Source organism: Oncorhynchus gorbuscha, linkage group LG24 (assembly GCF_021184085.1).
Source record: "Oncorhynchus gorbuscha isolate QuinsamMale2020 ecotype Even-year linkage group LG24, OgorEven_v1.0, whole genome shotgun sequence".
Classification (NCBI taxonomy): Eukaryota; Metazoa; Chordata; class Actinopteri; order Salmoniformes; family Salmonidae; genus Oncorhynchus; species Oncorhynchus gorbuscha.
The window spans coordinates 35,978,476-35,996,003 of record NC_060196.1 but is presented as its reverse complement, the minus strand read 5'-3'; the positions used below and the strand labels follow the sequence as shown (position 1 = coordinate 35,996,003).

At 41.9% G+C, this 17,528-nt stretch overlaps 1 protein-coding gene across 2 annotated transcripts in view; it reads left to right on the top strand.

The window, feature by feature from the left end:
* LOC124013218 (CMP-N-acetylneuraminate-beta-galactosamide-alpha-2,3-sialyltransferase 1-like) overlaps positions 1-16,660 on the top strand; it is a 60,944-nt gene extending 44,284 nt beyond the window's left edge. For both annotated transcript variants that reach the window (XM_046327463.1, XM_046327462.1), the window contains 5 exons: positions 1,668-1,861; positions 12,036-12,215; positions 13,999-14,044; positions 14,268-14,387; positions 15,221-16,660. In XM_046327463.1, the coding sequence (XP_046183419.1) occupies positions 1,668-1,861; positions 12,036-12,215; positions 13,999-14,044; positions 14,268-14,387; positions 15,221-15,394 (714 nt within the window). In that variant the 3' untranslated portion in view covers positions 15,395-16,660. The remainder of the gene's footprint in view (positions 1-1,667; positions 1,862-12,035; positions 12,216-13,998; positions 14,045-14,267; positions 14,388-15,220) is intronic.
* Positions 16,661-17,528: the final 868 nt, after the last annotated feature.

The following is a 17,528-nucleotide window of genomic DNA, read 5'->3' as shown; positions in this document are numbered from 1 at the left end:
AGCTAGGCATGAGGTTAGGGTTAAACCGGGATGTGGACATGAAGCTAGGCATGAGGTTAGGGTTAAACCGGGATGTGGACATGAAGCTAGGGTTAGAGAGTTTGGATTAGTCCACCCTCTGATGACCTGGAGGAACAGTCTGCTGGCTGATGACACGTACAGGTGATGTCAGGTTCTGAGACTTACAGGTTAATAACCACACAGGTGAGTTTGGTTCAGTCACATCAGGTTAACCGTCCTAATGATAATCAGGACAAGGAAGAAAACATTGTTTCCATGACAACGTTATTAATGATACTGTACGTACCAATGCCCATGAACGATACCATCTCCTAGTCAGCTATAATTTGAGGTGGCTAATTTCTAAGATTCCACCAGATAGAACTGAATTACTACTCAATGAATACCATTCAACACTACTAGAGAAGTCTAGATCCAATAAACTGAGGGAAAAAAACACGTATTTCAGAGACGAGAGATATTCTATTTTTGAACCTTATCCGTGGCCATATTGAGTTCAAAGCGTAGGCCGATGGTATGTTGAGCTCTAAATTATTCTTGCCTCAACCCTGCATCACAATTTGTCAGTTTATTCTTGGTATTTCTATAGCAAGGTCACGTACAATGAAGAATGAGCTGCCGATCACTTAGGAACAGCCCGGTTACAACGTCTAACAGTCAAATGGTACGCCGTTGTTCGTTTTATTCAAACATCAAAAGTCCATTCACCCTTCTCAGAAGTCAGTTAGGAACACTTTCTTGTAAATTAGAATTGATCCTGGGGCTATTACCAGTGGCTGCCACCATCGTGACTCCATTAAATGAAATACGGAGATACACGTTGGAGGTGGAAGGATCACATGCCCTGAGGGGGTTCTATGGAGATGAGGTCACATTCATCTTGACCAATTAGATGTAAGAGTAGATGGAATATTAACTAGAAGGTAACATCCTGTTACTCATAACATGTTTCATAAGAGGTGAGTATTGATGAGTACTGTCTTGGTCCATCTACTGGCTCTGGTGTGTGCTAGGGTTGAATGGTGGTAACCCGGTTACTGAGATTTACTGGGATTTACTCCCAAAACCACTCCCTTTTTCCTGGATAAATAACTGTTTTGAAAGCCAATACTAACTCGCATTAGCGCAATGACTGGAAGTCTATGGGTATCGCTAGCATGTTAGCCGACTTCCAGTCATTGTGTTAACGCTAGATAGCAATTGCGCTAATGCTACTTAGCAACTTACTTCAAACTCCACTCAGACATAAAAATGGTATCTTTGAGTTCATCTGACTCTGGGGAAGTAGATAAAGGGCCTCATTGCCGAAATCCAAATTTGTCCTTTTAACAAGAGTTTTTTTTATGCTGAGAACTGAAAGTATGTTTTTAAATAACATCGTTAGAATGTTCTTTAAACGTTACTAATGTTTTGAAAACCTTCTTTAAATAGAACCATGAGGTAACCTGTACGAAACGTTATGGGAAGGTTGTATGCAAAATAACCATATGACTATCATTCTCTCACCAAGCTCTAAGAAACATATGGTCCTCAGATAATTATGTGCTGGCTGGCCTGTCTCTGTGTCCCTACCTCAACTGTCTCTGTTCTGGCCCGAATGGTTAAAGGCTGAGCTGAAAGGCTTGAAGGTCTCCCTCTCTCTCCAGTGGTTGCAGGCAGAGCAAGAGCCGGCCAACTTCAGCGAGGTGGTGGAGAAGTTGTTCCAGGTCATCCCTGATGCTGACCTTTACATGGATGCGGGCCCTGAGCGCTGTAGGACCTGTGCTGTGGTGGGGAACTCTGGGAACCTTAAGGGCTCCCGCTACGGAGCCCTCATCGACTCCAGTGATGTCGTCATCAGGTGACTCATCAAGCTTGTTTTTTGTTTATGAGTTACATAAAGCATTATGTCAGGAATTGAACTGCAAAGCCACATAAGAGTGATTTTGTTCTGTATAGCATTCATGCCTGACCAATATCTAGGCTTTGGTGTTAATTACAAGTGTAATCATTGTAGTCCAGTTTCTTGATTCCCACCCCCACCGTTGATAAGATTACACCTGAGCAGGGATACAAACGGTTTTGTTCTATCAAGGCATTTATAGCCTACAATTATCATCACAATAGCTCATGAAAGGTTATATTGGATCAGTTTGTCTCATAGAAGTCAAAGCCACTTGGCCCCAAAACCTGTTTAAGCATGATGTGCCATGCGATTTAGGGCTTTCGCTATTTTGTAGTAGTCAACTGGGTGGGACTTGATATAGGTTAAGGAAGAAACACAGAATTCCATCCTGGTCAGCTAATGAAATTGACTCCTGAGAAAACTTTCCTTAACTGCAGGTGGCAGTTAATCCCCCTTGGTTTTATGTGTTCAGACTATACACACTCCGGCACATAGATGGGGGTAGGGTTAGTGCCAATTCGTCCCTCCAGGATTTTGCTGGGATTTTTTTTTCTATTTGAGGGCAAAAAATGCTTGATTTTTCCATGGCAATATGCAATGATTTTGGCCAATTTGTTGCGAAAATGCGCTGATGAGGGAAAACGTTTGTTTGTGTGGCTTGATTGAACCATATTATGCGGAAAATGTGCAGCAAATTGCAAGCCCTCTTTTTGTACGACGTTGATGGGTCAGTTTAATGCGATACCTGAGATGATTTGACTGTTTTATGCTGACAATAGTGCAGTGATTGGGACCTGTCAATACACTCTGAGAAGAAGAAATAGGGTTAGGGTTAGAGCAGGAAGGGTAATGAAGCCGACTGTAGACGAAGTTCGGAGAGTGAAACCGGGGGAGGTGCATCTGCGACAGCCGAAAGTTGAACACTGGTGATTTTCCAACAGCCATGCTCAGATCAACTTGGCAGTGTCAACATACACTACATGACCAAAGGTATGAGTACACCTGCTCCTCCTTATTCCAAAATCATGGGTATTAATATGGAGTTGGTCCCCTCCTTTGCTGCTATAACAGCCTTCACTCTTCTGGGATGGCTTTGCACTAGATGTTGGAACGATGCTGCGGGGACTTGCTTCCATTCAGCCACAAGAGCATTAGTGATGTTGGGCACTGATGTTAGGCGATTTAGGTGTGGCTCGCGGTCGGCATTCCAATTCATCCCAAAGTTGTTTGATGGGGTTGAGGCCAGTCAAATTTTTCCACACTGATCACAACAAATCTTTTCTATATGGACCTCACTTTGTGCATGGGGGCATTGTCATGCTGAAACAGGAAAGGGCCTTCCCCAAACTCTTATCACAATGTTCGTCTAGAATGTCATTGTATGCTGTAGCGTTAGGATTTTCCTTCACTGGAACTAAGGGGCGTAGCCCGAACCATGAAAAACAGCCCCAGACCATTATTCCTCCTCCACCAAACTTTAAGGTTGGCACTATGCATTGGGGCAGGTAGCGTTCGCCTGGCATCCGTCAAAGGATGATTCATCACTCCAGAGAACGAGTTTCCACTGCTCCAGAGTCCAATGGCAGCGAGCTTTACACCATTCCAACCGACGCTTGGCATTGTGCATGGTGATCGTAGGCTTGTGTGTGGCTGCTCAGCCATGGAAACCCATTTCATGAAGCTCCCGACAAACAATTATTGTGCTGATGTTGCTTCGAGGCAGTTTGGAACTCTGTAGTGAGTGTTACAACCGAGGTCAGGCGATTTCTAAGGAGTTATGTGCTTCAGCACTAGGCGGTCTCGTTCTGTGAGCTTGTTTGGCCTACCACTTCGCAGCTGAGCAGTTGTTGCTCCTAGACGTTGCCACTTCACAATAACAGTACTTAGAGTTGACCGGGGAAACTCCAGAAGGGCATAAATATGACAAACTGACTTGTTGGAAAGGTGGCATCCTCTGAAGGGGCCACACTGAAAGTCACTGAGCTCTTCAGTACGGGCTATTCTACTGTCAATGTTTGTCTATGGAGATTCCATGGCTGTGTGCTCGATTTTATACACCTGTCAGCAACGAGTGTGGCTGAAATAGCCTAATCCAATAATTTCAAGGGGTGTCCACATACTTTTGTGTGTGTGTGTATGTAATCTCAGCAAAAAAAGAAACATCCCTTTTTCAGGACCCTGTCTTTCAAAGATAATTCATAAAAATCTAAATAACTTCACAGATCATTGTAAAAGGGTTTAAACACTGTTTCTCATGCTTCTTCAATGAACCATAAACAATTAATGAACATGCACCTGCGGAACAGTCGTTAAGACACTAACAGCTTACAGAGGGTAGGCAATTAAGGTAAAAGTTATGAACATTTAGGACACTAAAGAGGCCTTTCTACTGACTCTGAAAAACACAAAAAGAAAGATGCTCATCTGCATGAACGTGCCTTAGGCATGCTGCAAGTAGGCATAAGGACTGCAGATGTGGCTAGGGCAATAAATTGCGATGTCTGTACTGTGAGACGCCTAAGACAGCGCTACAGGGAGACAGTACAGACAGCTGATCGTCCTTGCAGTGGCAGACCATGTGTAACAACACCTGCACAGGATTGGTACATCTGAACATCACACCTGCAGGACAGGTACAAGATGGCAACAACAACTGCCCGAGTTGCACCAGGAATGCACAATCCCTCCATCAGTGCTCAGACTGTCCGCAATAGGCTGAGAGAGGCTGGACTGAGGGCTTGTAGGCCTGTTGTAAGGCAGGTCCTCACCAGACATCACCGGCAACAACGTCGCCTATGGGCACAAACCCGCTGTCGCTGGACCAGACAGGACTGGCAAAAAGTGGTCTTCACTGACGAGTCGCGGTTTTGTCTCACCAGGGGTGATGGTCAGATTCGCGTTTATCGTCGAAGGAATGAGCATTACACCGAGGCCTGTACTCTGGAGCGGGATCGATTTGGAGGTGGAGGATCCGTCATGGTCTGGGGCGGTGTGTCACAGCATCATCAGTCTGAGCTTGTTGTCATTGCAGTTAATCTCAATGCTGTGCATTACCGGGAAGACATCCTCCTCCCTCATGTGGTACCCTTCCTGTAGGCTCATCCTGACATGACTCTCCAGCATGACAATGCCACGACCCATACTGCTTGTTCTTTGCGTGATTTCCTGCAAGACAGGAATGTCAGTGTTATGCCATGGCCAGCGAAGAGCTCGGATCTCAATCCCATTGAGGACGTCTGGGACCTGTTGGATTAGAGGTTGAGGGCCAGGGCCATTCCCTCCAGAAATGTCCAGGAACTTGGTGGTGCCTTGGTGGAAGAATGTGGTAACATCTCACAGCAAGAACTGGCAAATCTGGTGCAGTCCATGAGGAGGAGATGCACTGCAGTACTTAATGCAGCTGGTGGCCACACCAGATACTGACTGTTACTTTTGATTTTGACCCTATCTTTGTTCAGGGACACATTATTCCATTTCTGTTAGTCACATGTCTGTGGAACTTGTTCAGTTTATGTCTCAGTTGTTGAATCTTGTTATGTTCATACACATATTTGCACATGTTAAGTTTGCTGAAAATAAATGCAGTTGACAGTAAGTTATCCAATTGTCCACATAGCTGGCTGAATTTTGCTAACATCGGAAACTTCGGGAAGATTGCCCATTATTTCGTTTTTTCTAAGGACCCAGAAAACGGCAGTGTGAGAACCTATTCAAGTAAGTAAATATTTTTTGAAAGTGGTTGTTTTTAGCTAGTTTGCTACAGAAACTTAAGTGTGCAGGCAGACTCAAATGAGCTGCTAATGTAATGTTCACTATTTAGTAAACTGTATAGCTAGCTAAGTTAATTAAATATCACCAGCTTGCTAACGTCATATTAGCTAATTAGCTAGCTATCTTGATGTATTTATCATTTTAACTAAATTCATTTGTTGCTAGCTAACAGCCATGGAAGAGGGTGAAAGATTAGCTATCAATTCAAGCTGTCAGAGAAGGGAGAGTAGGCTAATCTGGATAGGGAAGATACCTTTTGCGGGAGGACATTTTTGAAAATATTCTCCAGTTCTAGTCAATAGCGAGGAAAAACGTAGGACAGAGAGATATAGTAACATAATATTCAGTGCTGTCTAATTTGAGTATAATGCAGCCTGTTTCTTTACAATGTTTTCTGTTCTCAGGTACAGAAACTGAGCTGTGAAACTCTGTCTGCAGATGAAGAGGTCCAGGTGAATGTCCCAAGAGAATAAGGGTACATCCTTGTATACCATGGATTGTATGTGTACCTATGTTAGCACATGTTGTGAACCGAAATACAGTTTAAAAGTCACACACAATGTTTAAACCTATTACAACTGGAGCAGGCCAACTCTGCTGGGCATGCAGGTTTCTGTTCCAGCCCTGCACTAACACACCTGATTTTAATGTATCAAAATGAATGAGTTAATAATCAAGTGTGCTATTGCTTGGCTGGAACAGAAGTCTGCGCCCCAGTAGATCACGGATCAGTGGAGCGAGATTGGCCAGATCTGATATAGACTTTCTTTTGTTCACCTGAAATTATGCTTTCGTAATAATAGCCTACTTGTTACAAAAATGTCTAACCTTTACATATGAGTTAGCTTACTTGTACACTTTGAAATAATATGAGATAGTGTTGAAGTTTAGTGTTTAAACTTGTTTTAATGGTAAACTGGCCTATAGTATGATCGCATTAGCCTTATGGGCATTTGCAAAAGACTCCTTGACAATGTGCATCTGAAGCAGAGAATTGCTTAACTCACACATTGTTTACACATTGTTAAGCTCTAGGTTCTCAATTTAAAAACAATAACAGTAGACAATGTATGAGGCTAATCATTATCCAGGTCATCTTCAAGTCTATGCTAGGTAAAAGCTCCGCCTCATCTCAGTTCACTGGTCACGATGGCAACACCCACTTGTAGCACGCGCTCCAGCAGGTGTATCTCACTGCTTACTGGACATGTAACAAAATGTCCAGCAAACAGTCCAGCGGTTGGTGATCCTCCGACTCCGATGCATCATCCCTAAAGCCAACACCTCATTTGGCCGCCTTTCCTTCCAGTTCTCTGCTGCCTGCGACTGGAACGAATGACAAACATCTCTGAAGTTGGAGACTTTTATCTCCCTCTCAAACTTTAAACATCTGCTATCTGAGCAGCTAACCGATCGCTGCAGCTGTACATAGTCCATCGGTATATTACCCACCCAATTTACCTACCTCATCCCCATACTGTTTTTATTTGATTTACTTTTCTGCTCTTTTGCACACCAGTATCTCTACCTGCACATGTTCATCTGATCATTTATCACTCCAGTGTTAATCTGATAAATTGTAATTATTCACTCCTATGGCCTATTTATTGCCTACCTCCTCATGCCTTTTGCACACAATGTATATAGATTATTTTTTTCCCTACTATGTTATTGACTTGTTTATTGTTTACTCCATGTGTAACTCTGTGTTGTTGTCTGTTCACACTGCTATGCTTTATCTTGGCCAGGTCGCAGTTGCAAATGAGAACTTGTTCTCAACTAGCCTACCTGGTTAAATAAAGGTGAAATATATATATATATATATATATATATATATATATATATATATATATATATATATATATATATATATATATATATATACAGTGCCTTGCGAAAGTATTCGGCCCCCTTGAACTTTGCGACCTTTTGCCACATTTCAGGCTTCAAACATAAAGATATAAAACTGTATTTTTTTGTGAAGAATCAACAACAAGTGCGACACAATCATGAAGTGGAATGACATTTATTGGATATTTCAAACTTTTTTAACAAATCAAAAACTGAAAAATTGGGCGTGCCAGACTTTTGTACATGCCTTGTGCTGACATTGTTTAGTGCAAATCGAACCTTTGTAATCTAGGTGATGAAATGTCTGGAAACAGGAGATGATGGGGGTCCTTCTCTTCAAACATACAAACAACTACTACCACCAAGTTCAATGCCAGATACTTTTATCCCAGAAGGTCTGAGTGTCACTTAGTCAGGCTACTGTGACAATGAAGATGGTTTGCCTAAGACTACCACAACAATTACGTTTGTCTATGCCAAATGTGTTTAAATTGGAAAAGAAAGAATAATAGTTGGCCTATAAGAAACAGTTTTTATTCAATGGGGCTAGGCAAAGCAGAGATGACAATACTTTTAATTTCACCCAGACAACAATATAGCGTATCATCTACAGTATGTTTACAATATCATAAACAGTAGTATTTTACATGTTCCAAATTACGTTTAATATATTCATATGGTTTAAGGGGGCACTTTTGTCAGGACGGCAAGGTGCTTTCTGCTCAAATTGCACAACAGAATCATTGATTGACCAAAGCACAGCATATGACAACCATCTCGTATGACTAAGGAATGTCTCCTTTCATACCTGAAAAGGGACAAAGAATAGCTAGATTGTAGAAACTGATGCTGTTGCAACATTGCTCATCTTCACGTTGGGAATCCAGTCGACGTGGTTGTCTTGACAGAGGTCAGCTGGTTGAACCTACAGCAGTACATAAACCACTGAAAAGCACCCCTGATGTTAGAATAGCACTTCTTTAGGTCACTTATACCATCGGGGCTCTTCATCGTTTGGTTGTTTAATTCAGTCAGGTGTTTTAGTGTCATATAAATATTAAATCTATTGTTGGGCTGGAACACCCAATAGTCAACACAGCAGGTTGACCTATCCTATGGAGGCCTTTGTCCTATGCTGTAATGTCCATACATTTTCCCTCTTTATGAATAAAGCTCTCAACAAATGATCAATGAGTTATCATATGAGTTTTGTCCCCCAGACTATATGGATGTCATATTGTATCATTTGCGCCTCGCCTTTTTCATGGTCATGGCTAGAAGGGATCCAGTTTTTGTCAAATTAATGTCATATTCTAGATTACATGGTTGCATTCAAGACGAGGTGGTTTTTTATTGATCTGTTGTCAGTGTCAGTAGAGTAGGACCAGGCTACCATCGTATTAAAACAATATTCTGCTAATGTCTCCATTCATATAAAGTGTAGTAGAATTGCATCAATTGTTTATCGAAGGCCACATTTTTTCCCTGTGCAAAGGAAAGAAATCTCTTTGATATAGCCTATAAACCTCTGTCACTACGCGCTTATTAATAGCCAAAATTATCACTATCCAATCTGCTCATCACGTTAGGAACAGTAGGCTTACATTAGTCTGCAGATGCGATGATCGAGGGCATGCAGTCATTTGTTATAAAGGTTCCATTTTATGGTGAAAAAAATAGCTCGACATATGCTAATGGCTAGACTACAATCGAGCTAGCTAATTTAGTGTTAACACCTGTTTCGCATAACAGATAAACTAAACTCAAAATCAATCAGACTTGACATACCAGTTATGAAATGATCATAGCAGACCCTGTACTGACAGCTGTCTGGGTTCAGGTCTTGACAGGCAAAAAGGTTTACTTGCTTTTCCGACAGTTCTCGAGTCTTCTCTCATTGGTGTCATCAATGCTGTTTCATGATTGCGGGGAATCTGTAAATATATCCACAGAAAATGACCTTGGTGATGAATCAACTAGTTTTAGGCACTGCTATCATGCAGTTTGAGGCAGAAACTCGGCTGTTGTTGTCAGAAGAAGTAATGATGTGGTCTTCCAACATGGCCGCCCAGCGGTGTCATACATCAACTGCAAGCCCTCAATACTATATCACACACACTCACAAACTGATAACATAACGTGTGTAGGCTACAATTAATTTGGTTAGACAGAGGACGCAAATATCACTTTCATTTGTGTCCCCTGTAGCTTTAGAATCACGGCAATGTTGGTTCCTGTTTGTCACTTCTTTGGCCATTTTCGCTTGGGTCAACCAAAAGCAGCCTAATGATTGGTTGACAAATAGTGCATCCCACAATGCAGGTAATGGCTGCATGGTACAGTTTGTGAGAAGCAACTACAGCGACTTGAAGGCGACTAAATAAAAAACGGCATTACCTTTGCTTACAAGGTATTTGTAAAGTTCATGCAGTTGATGTGTAGGCGCAGTTTTTATCCCCATAATGCAACACACTGTATCTGCTCAAAGGTACCCATTGACTACTTTAAAATGGAGATAGCCCTCAATGGTGCTGGCCATGCTGTCACAGAAGCATGGAAAAACAGGAGATGAGCTCTCTGGTACATCCCCGGGTGGCAGGTAGCCTAGCGGTTAAGAAAGTTGGGCCAGTAACCAAAAGGTTGCTGGTACGAATTTCTGTGCTGACTAGGTGAAAAATATGTTGATGAGCAATGCACTTAACCCTAATTGCTCCTGTAAGTCACACTGGATATGAACTCAAATGTAAATGTATGGTTTTTCTCCACTCACAAGCAGTTCTGTACAAATGTTCCTCAATGTAAAGCTGTATGACTGCACTTATCTTCTACAACATCCCATGCTGTGGAGCAGCATGCATGCTGATTTAATTACGCAGAGACTGGGACAAGAGACGCGAGACTTATTGCTTTTCTTTTAATACAATCCTTCTCTGCAGTGCAGGCTTACAAGCACAGGAATTATGTACCGTTCATATCATCCTGCATCCCCTGTGGACCCTGGTTAAAAGTAGTGCCCTATAAAGGTAATACCGTGCCATTTAGGACGGAGCCCGTGTGCTGCTACTCCAGTGACTTAGATGAACGCTGGATTGCCAGACCCGACTATGCAAATGAAAAACATGTTGTATGTGCTCTGCTTCAAAATTATAGTACCCATCCCGTTCCATGTAATGAAAATAAATATTTACCAGCAAAATCCATAACTCTTTTTTTTTTTTTTTAACCCTATTTATTCTGGTTCTATGAGAGCTGGTATATCACAGGTGTCAAAAGCACCGGGATATTTTATTAAATCATGATTAGCTTGTCTGGATAATAAGACACTGACAGCATTGACCCACTACCAAGCGCATAGCCCAAGGTAGTGTAAATTTATAGAACCCATCCCCTTTCATGTAATGATAAATATTTACTGGCGAAACCCCTCACACTTTAAAAAAAAGAGCCTATTTATTCTGGTTCTACGAGAGCTGCTATATCACAGGTGTCAAAGATGCACCGGGTTCTTTTATTCAAACATAATTAGCTTGTCTGGAGTATAAGACACTTTACAGCGTTGGATCAGCGGTGGATTAAACATCAATCGACTTCTGATCCGTGTATGATGGGGTAAAGCCTCAGCAAGTAACTTCATTAGGTTGGATCCTAGAGCCCAACAGATGTAGTGATAGCTATGCACCTCACATCTGTGAGTGAAAAGCCCAGTTTTAGATTGGATTTCTGCGCTATGTTTTTCAATGAGGAGCCAGACCAACTATCAGTGTGTAAATTAGGAGGGAAGTCCTTGGCTGAAATTGATTATACTGCTCACCCTACACTCACTTAACTCACACACACACACACACACACACACAAAGATCTCCCCTTGGAAGAACGAACTAACTATATTAATTAAACAGGCAGAATCACAGCTATAGCTTTCCCCTCAATGCACTCACTGTAACTGGGACACAAATATTAACTGTATGATGTGGAGAAGCAGGAATTCCACAAACTGTCACATGCCATGGCACTACTAGGATGTGGGCATTCAGTAGATATTTACAGGAATGTCATGAAGACGGTTAATCCCAGAGCCTGATGTTGAGGATATACAGTAAGCCTCTGGTTCATCACCACATTCAAGTTCCAAATGACAGAAATATCATTTAGATACAAATTCCAGTTTTGTACCTCCAGGCATCCCACCTTCAACAAAGCAGATATGTTGATTAGTATGTGAAAGCATTGTCATCCATTTGTTATATTTAAGTTATAAGGCACAGAGGGGTGTGGGGTACATGGCTGAGGGCTTACAGCCCTTAGCCATGGTATATTGCCTTATTGCTATTATAAACTGGTTACCAATGTAATTAGAGCAATAAAAAATACATGTTTTGTCATACCCGTGGTATGCGATACGATAAACCACGGCTGTCAGCCAATCAGCATTCAGGGCTCAAAACCACCCAGTTTTTATAATGCAGGACAACCCACTTCGACTTTAACCGTAACCCTGCTCCTGCAGAATGAACATGGCTCCTACCTCTGGCTATGAGGAGGATGTTGGGAGCCGGACCACCCATCACGTCATGTACCCAGAGAGCGCCATAGATCTGGACAACACCACCAGTCTTCTGCTCATCCCCTTCAAGACTCTGGACCTTCAGTGGATCACCAGCGCCTTGACTACAGGCTCCATCAAACAGTGAGTGATCAATGACCACGCGCCACACAGTCACTACACGTTCGTCAAGTTCACCTAAGAAAGTGTAGTAAAGTGCACCTTAGTGAAACCTTCAATGCGAACTGTAGTGGATGCCTGTGGAATTGTTTGTAATGAATGGAAAGATGAAACCGCAAACAACGTTCTCATCCCCGTGAGGTCTGGTATCCTTTATGCTGTGTAAACAGTCTTTGTAGAAGTGCACCCGATGCCTCCTTCAGGGCTGTTTGTCATAACCACAAGTATCCACATGTTGGCACGTACTGATATAGACCTCTTCCAGCGCCGCAAGGTCGATGTTCTCAAGCTCTGTGTTAGACAATTATTACACATGACATGAATCATCTCAATGAATCACCTCATTATTACCACAAGTTAAGATTCTAAGAATGTGGATTCCTTCAACTGGGTCATACATATGGCTTCAGCTGGAACGCTTTTGACAGTTACATCCTTATGGTGACGTTCTTGTGTTAATGATCTAATGACTACTGAGGATGAGTGGGATGTTAGGAGGAAGAGGAGGAGGAGAGTGAGGAGGTTGTGGAAGTGCTTAGCTGCCTGTAGGAATCTTTACTGGCACCTTGAGTATCAGCAGGGGTGGCCTGGCCCATTCTTTTCCCAGTGGGCCTGTCTAACTTGTGTTTTCTGCACAAAATGATCCTTATCTCTGTAATAATGGGGGCCTCAAGTAAGAACTGGGCCAGTGTGGGCCATCGAGAGGGAAAAATGAACTGGTTTGGGAGCCTCAAAGAAAAAAATGGGCCAGTGTGTTAGAAATGCCAGGGCCGATTTCTGGTCCCAGTCCAGCCCTGAGGATCAGGGTTGAACTGTAGCCTAATAATGTTATGGGTCAGATGGTCAATAATTCTTAGCGCTATAGTTATATCACAGCACAGCTTGAATCCTGATGAAGGCAGCATAGCTATCGAAACTTTATCTATTGCACTTATTTAATCTGACCTAGACGGTGCAGCTTTTCTTTTCATACAGTCTACCCTACCGGTGGGTAGCATACCTGTAGTACTAATCAAATCATTCCCAAATCAATATTGTTTATATGACCTCACACATCACAATAGCGTATGACCCTTGACCTTGATGGGAAACAAGCCTCTGCTGTTTGCATCTGTATCTGTCACTGTGATCATCTGTAAAAACATAAATAATGTGAGAATTACTTTGTTTGCAAACTGTTACTATACCAACACAAACATAAAAAAAACAATTATCAAAACAGTAACCAAAACAGTGTCAGTATCACAAATACACTGTGAACTGTAACATATATTTTCTAACCTGAAATCGGGTTTCTTTTCCAGACGTGACAGCCTTTTACTGAACGTATTACCGGTATAGGCTACTAGTTTGTCGTGAGGAGCTCATAGTCAGTATGGCTAATGTTAGCCAATGCTGATAGCCAACAGGATGGCCACCACAAAGTAAACAAAGATGGCGGCGCCTCTGTCAGAAATAAGGTGAATTTGATCAACGATGGTGGTTTAAACTGACAGTACCAAAGGTTCTTTGGTTTCCCCTTCTATCTGTGATAATAATAATAATAATATAATATATGCCATTTAGCAGACGCTTTTATCCAAAGCGACTTACAGTCATGTGTGCATACATTCTACGTATGGGTGGTCCCGGGGATCGAACCCACTACCCTGGCGTTACAAGCGCCATGCTCTACCAACTGAGCTACACAGGACCACAGATAAAACTTTGATATTTCTTATATTATGTCGTCTTTTGTTTCTTGCAGCACATACATTCCTGTCCAGTCCAGGATTAAGGCAAACAAGAACAGGGTGAGTGAACCCTTGGCTGCTTCCAAAATGGCGCCCTAAAGTAGAGTATTACTTTTGACCAAAGCACTATGGGTTAATCTGCTTTAGTTTACCTTACCTGGAGACAATATAATGCATATTTTGAAGAGCTAGTGACTGGTTGGTTGGTTCATTGATTGATAACGTTCAAGATTTAAATTATTTTCACTTGTCACAAGGTCAAAGCTGTTGTTATGTTTTGCAGGTGTTGATATACAGCCCGACCTTCTTTAAATATGTCTATGACGCATGGCTGGAGAGTCATGGCCGGTATCCCTCCACTGGCTTCCTCAGCCTATTGTTTTCCATTCATATCTGTGATAAGGTGAGCCCACCCACTTCCTTTTGTGTCTGTCTGACAAAGTTCTGTACATTATGAGAGTGTTCTGTGGCTGCGAAGCATGCGTTGGGTTCACACTGAGGTTTTACGGCGTTTACAGCCGGAAAAAGTGTCCCAAGTGCCCAAAAAATGTAACCGCTGATGGAAATGAAGTAACCCCTTGCGTCTGCGAAATGATGGCCACACGCTGTGCAGCACTGTGTTGTCTACCCCCCACTGCTCTACAAAAAAAAACACATTTTGGGTGGGAAAGAGGGGCAGAGCGCCGAGTGTTCTGCTTATTATCTGCATCTACACGGGAGGTGTGAAATGCAGGCAATTACCATGTGCTACACTCTTAGGAAAAAAAGGTGTTCTCTAGAACCTGAAAGAGGTTGACTCGAGAAAAACTCCACAGTTGCCCCAAGTGATGCAGACGGCATCCCAGTGTCCTATAGTTGTCCTATAGTTGTTACATAGAGGTCAACTGAGTCATTTAGAAGAGAAGAAAAATAAATCCTAGTAACTGTATAAGGACGTTTTTCTAGTAACTGCATACTGTCATCTAGAGTTAAAGCATCATCAATAGGCATGTTTTGTAAGTTTCTCGAAAAAAACCTGCAACTGGAGAAATTAGCTCTACAAAGTCAACTGTATGTGTCAGAGTACCAGAACATCAAACCAACGCATCATTCAGTAAAGCAACATTCCACCTCATCAGTTCTGTGGCACATGGCATTAGGCCAAAGCATATAAGTCACATAGAAGAGTCTGGCACCATGATGGCCAATTCCGGGGCGGACGAGTACCTCTGTATAATGGTGTGTTGTATCATTTAGGTGAGTGTGTACGGGTTCGGAGCGGATCAGTACGGGAACTGGCACCACTACTGGGAAGAGAATCACCAGGGAGGAGCATTCCGCCACACCGGGGTGCATGATGCTGACTATGAGTACAACGTTACCCTGCTTCTGGCTGACAAACACAAGATCAAGATTTTCAAAGGCTTCTGATGTCTGGAGATGTTACTGGCCTGAGACCATCAAGCCTCTTGAATGAAATTCTTTCGACTCAGAGGTTAATCACTGGGCATAAACTGGTTGAATAAACATTGTTTCAACGTAATTTGTCAACGTATTGTGACGTGGAATCTGTGTAAAATTCATTGGATTTGCAAAGAGTAATCAACTGTTGTTTTGAGGGTGAAATTTCAACCACAGGATTTTGTCATCATTGTAACCAATGTTCAACATAGACAGCGCTTGTATAAAATATGTTGAATTTGTACCTTTTGAAACAATGTCAGATATTCAATGTTATATCCATTATCAGGAAAAAAACTATAGCTGGGCAGCAAATCCTTCTGGAAAATTCTACAGCTATCTATAGCTATTCCTTTGGTCTCCCATCCTGGGTTTTAACCCAGCCCGACCCTGCTAAGCTTTGATATGTCACTGACAACGCCCCCCCAAACAAAGAGTGTTTTGTGAACTAACACTCACACTTTACTTTGTTCCCCCTTACTAGCTCTGACTTTGCTGATAGCTACTTCATTGAGGATAAATGTACTGACTATGCCTGTGATATGTGGTTGTTCCAACTAGCTATCTTAAGAAGAGTGCACTAACTAAGTCGCTCTGGATAACAGCGTCTACTAAATGACTAAAATGTAAAAATGTACAAGCTAAATAGATTCACTTTTGCCATCGGAAGTCATTCCAATAGGCCTATTGTTTCAATTCAACCCAGGATTCAACTAAAAATAGACGATACATATAGGCATAGGGTTTAAAGCTTTGGTTGATTTTAAATGTAATCTATAAGTTAATAATGTACTGTATATGTTGGATTCATGTCTCCATCCTAACCAAAAATCGAAGTTAAAGAATAGGACTAAATCCAACTTCATTTAAATTCCATTTACAGTTTGATTTGATTTTGTCCTATTCTTTAAGTTCGATTTTTGGTCGAGTTGGAGAAGTGAATCAAACATACTATTAGATTTTTAAAAACTTTTTGGGGGGATATTTTGCCACCTCTTTCTCATTCGATCTTGTCTCATCGCTGCAACTCCCCAATAGACTCAGGAGGCGAAGTTCGAGTCATGCGTCCTCTGAAACATGACCCGCCAAACAGAGCTTCATAACACCCGGCCGCTTAACCCGGAAGCCAGCCGCATCCATGTGTTGGAGGAAACACTGTTCAACTGACGACCGAGGTCAGCCTGCAAGCGCCCGGCCCGCCACAAGGAGTCGCTAGAGCCAGATGAGCCAAGTAAAGCCCCCCCGGCCAAACCCTCCCTTAACCCGGACGACACTGGGCCAATTATGTGCCGCCCTATGGGACTCCCAATCATGGTCGGTTGTGATACAGCCTGGGATCGAACCCAGGTCTGTAGTGAAGCCTCTAGCACTGCGATGCAGTGCCTCAGACAGCATAACAATGGAATTAAAGCTTGACTAAGTCAGTGGGACATATTAAACTATTCAAGCAGTAGATTAATCTCCTTTAAATGCTGGTTATTTGTTGTGTTATCAACCAAACACAATTCACTGTTACTTTTGTAATACAGTAGCCTAAAGGTAAGGCTAACTTACAGACTAACGTAACAGTATTTATTCAAATGGGTAACACATCCATAGCCACATTTTGACGCTAATGTAACTATAAATGTCTTAGCAATTAAAGAGTGCATGTTCAAGATCACAGGTCTGTGGAGATCTTCACAATTTTTATAATGAATGTCTATAATAAACGGCATTGATCACTTGCACCATGTACTATTAATGTAATATATTCTCAACTGCAATCCATGTTATTTGGTTGTGCTATTAGAAGAGGAACAGGGATAACACATTAAGTTGTATAAATAAACAAAATATCTGACATTGTATTCCCATTTGTTGTGCTATTAAATGGTCTTCGGTGCAGTGATACACATTTACAGTGCCTTTCAGAACGTATTCACCCATGACTTTTTCCACATTTTGTTGTTACAGCCTGAATTTAAAATGGTTTCTATTTTGTGTCACTGATCTACACACAATACCCCATAACGACAAAGTGGAATTATGTTTTTAGAAATGTATTAAAAAAAATGAAAAGCTGAAATGTCTTGAGTCAATAAGTGATCAACTCTTTTGTTGT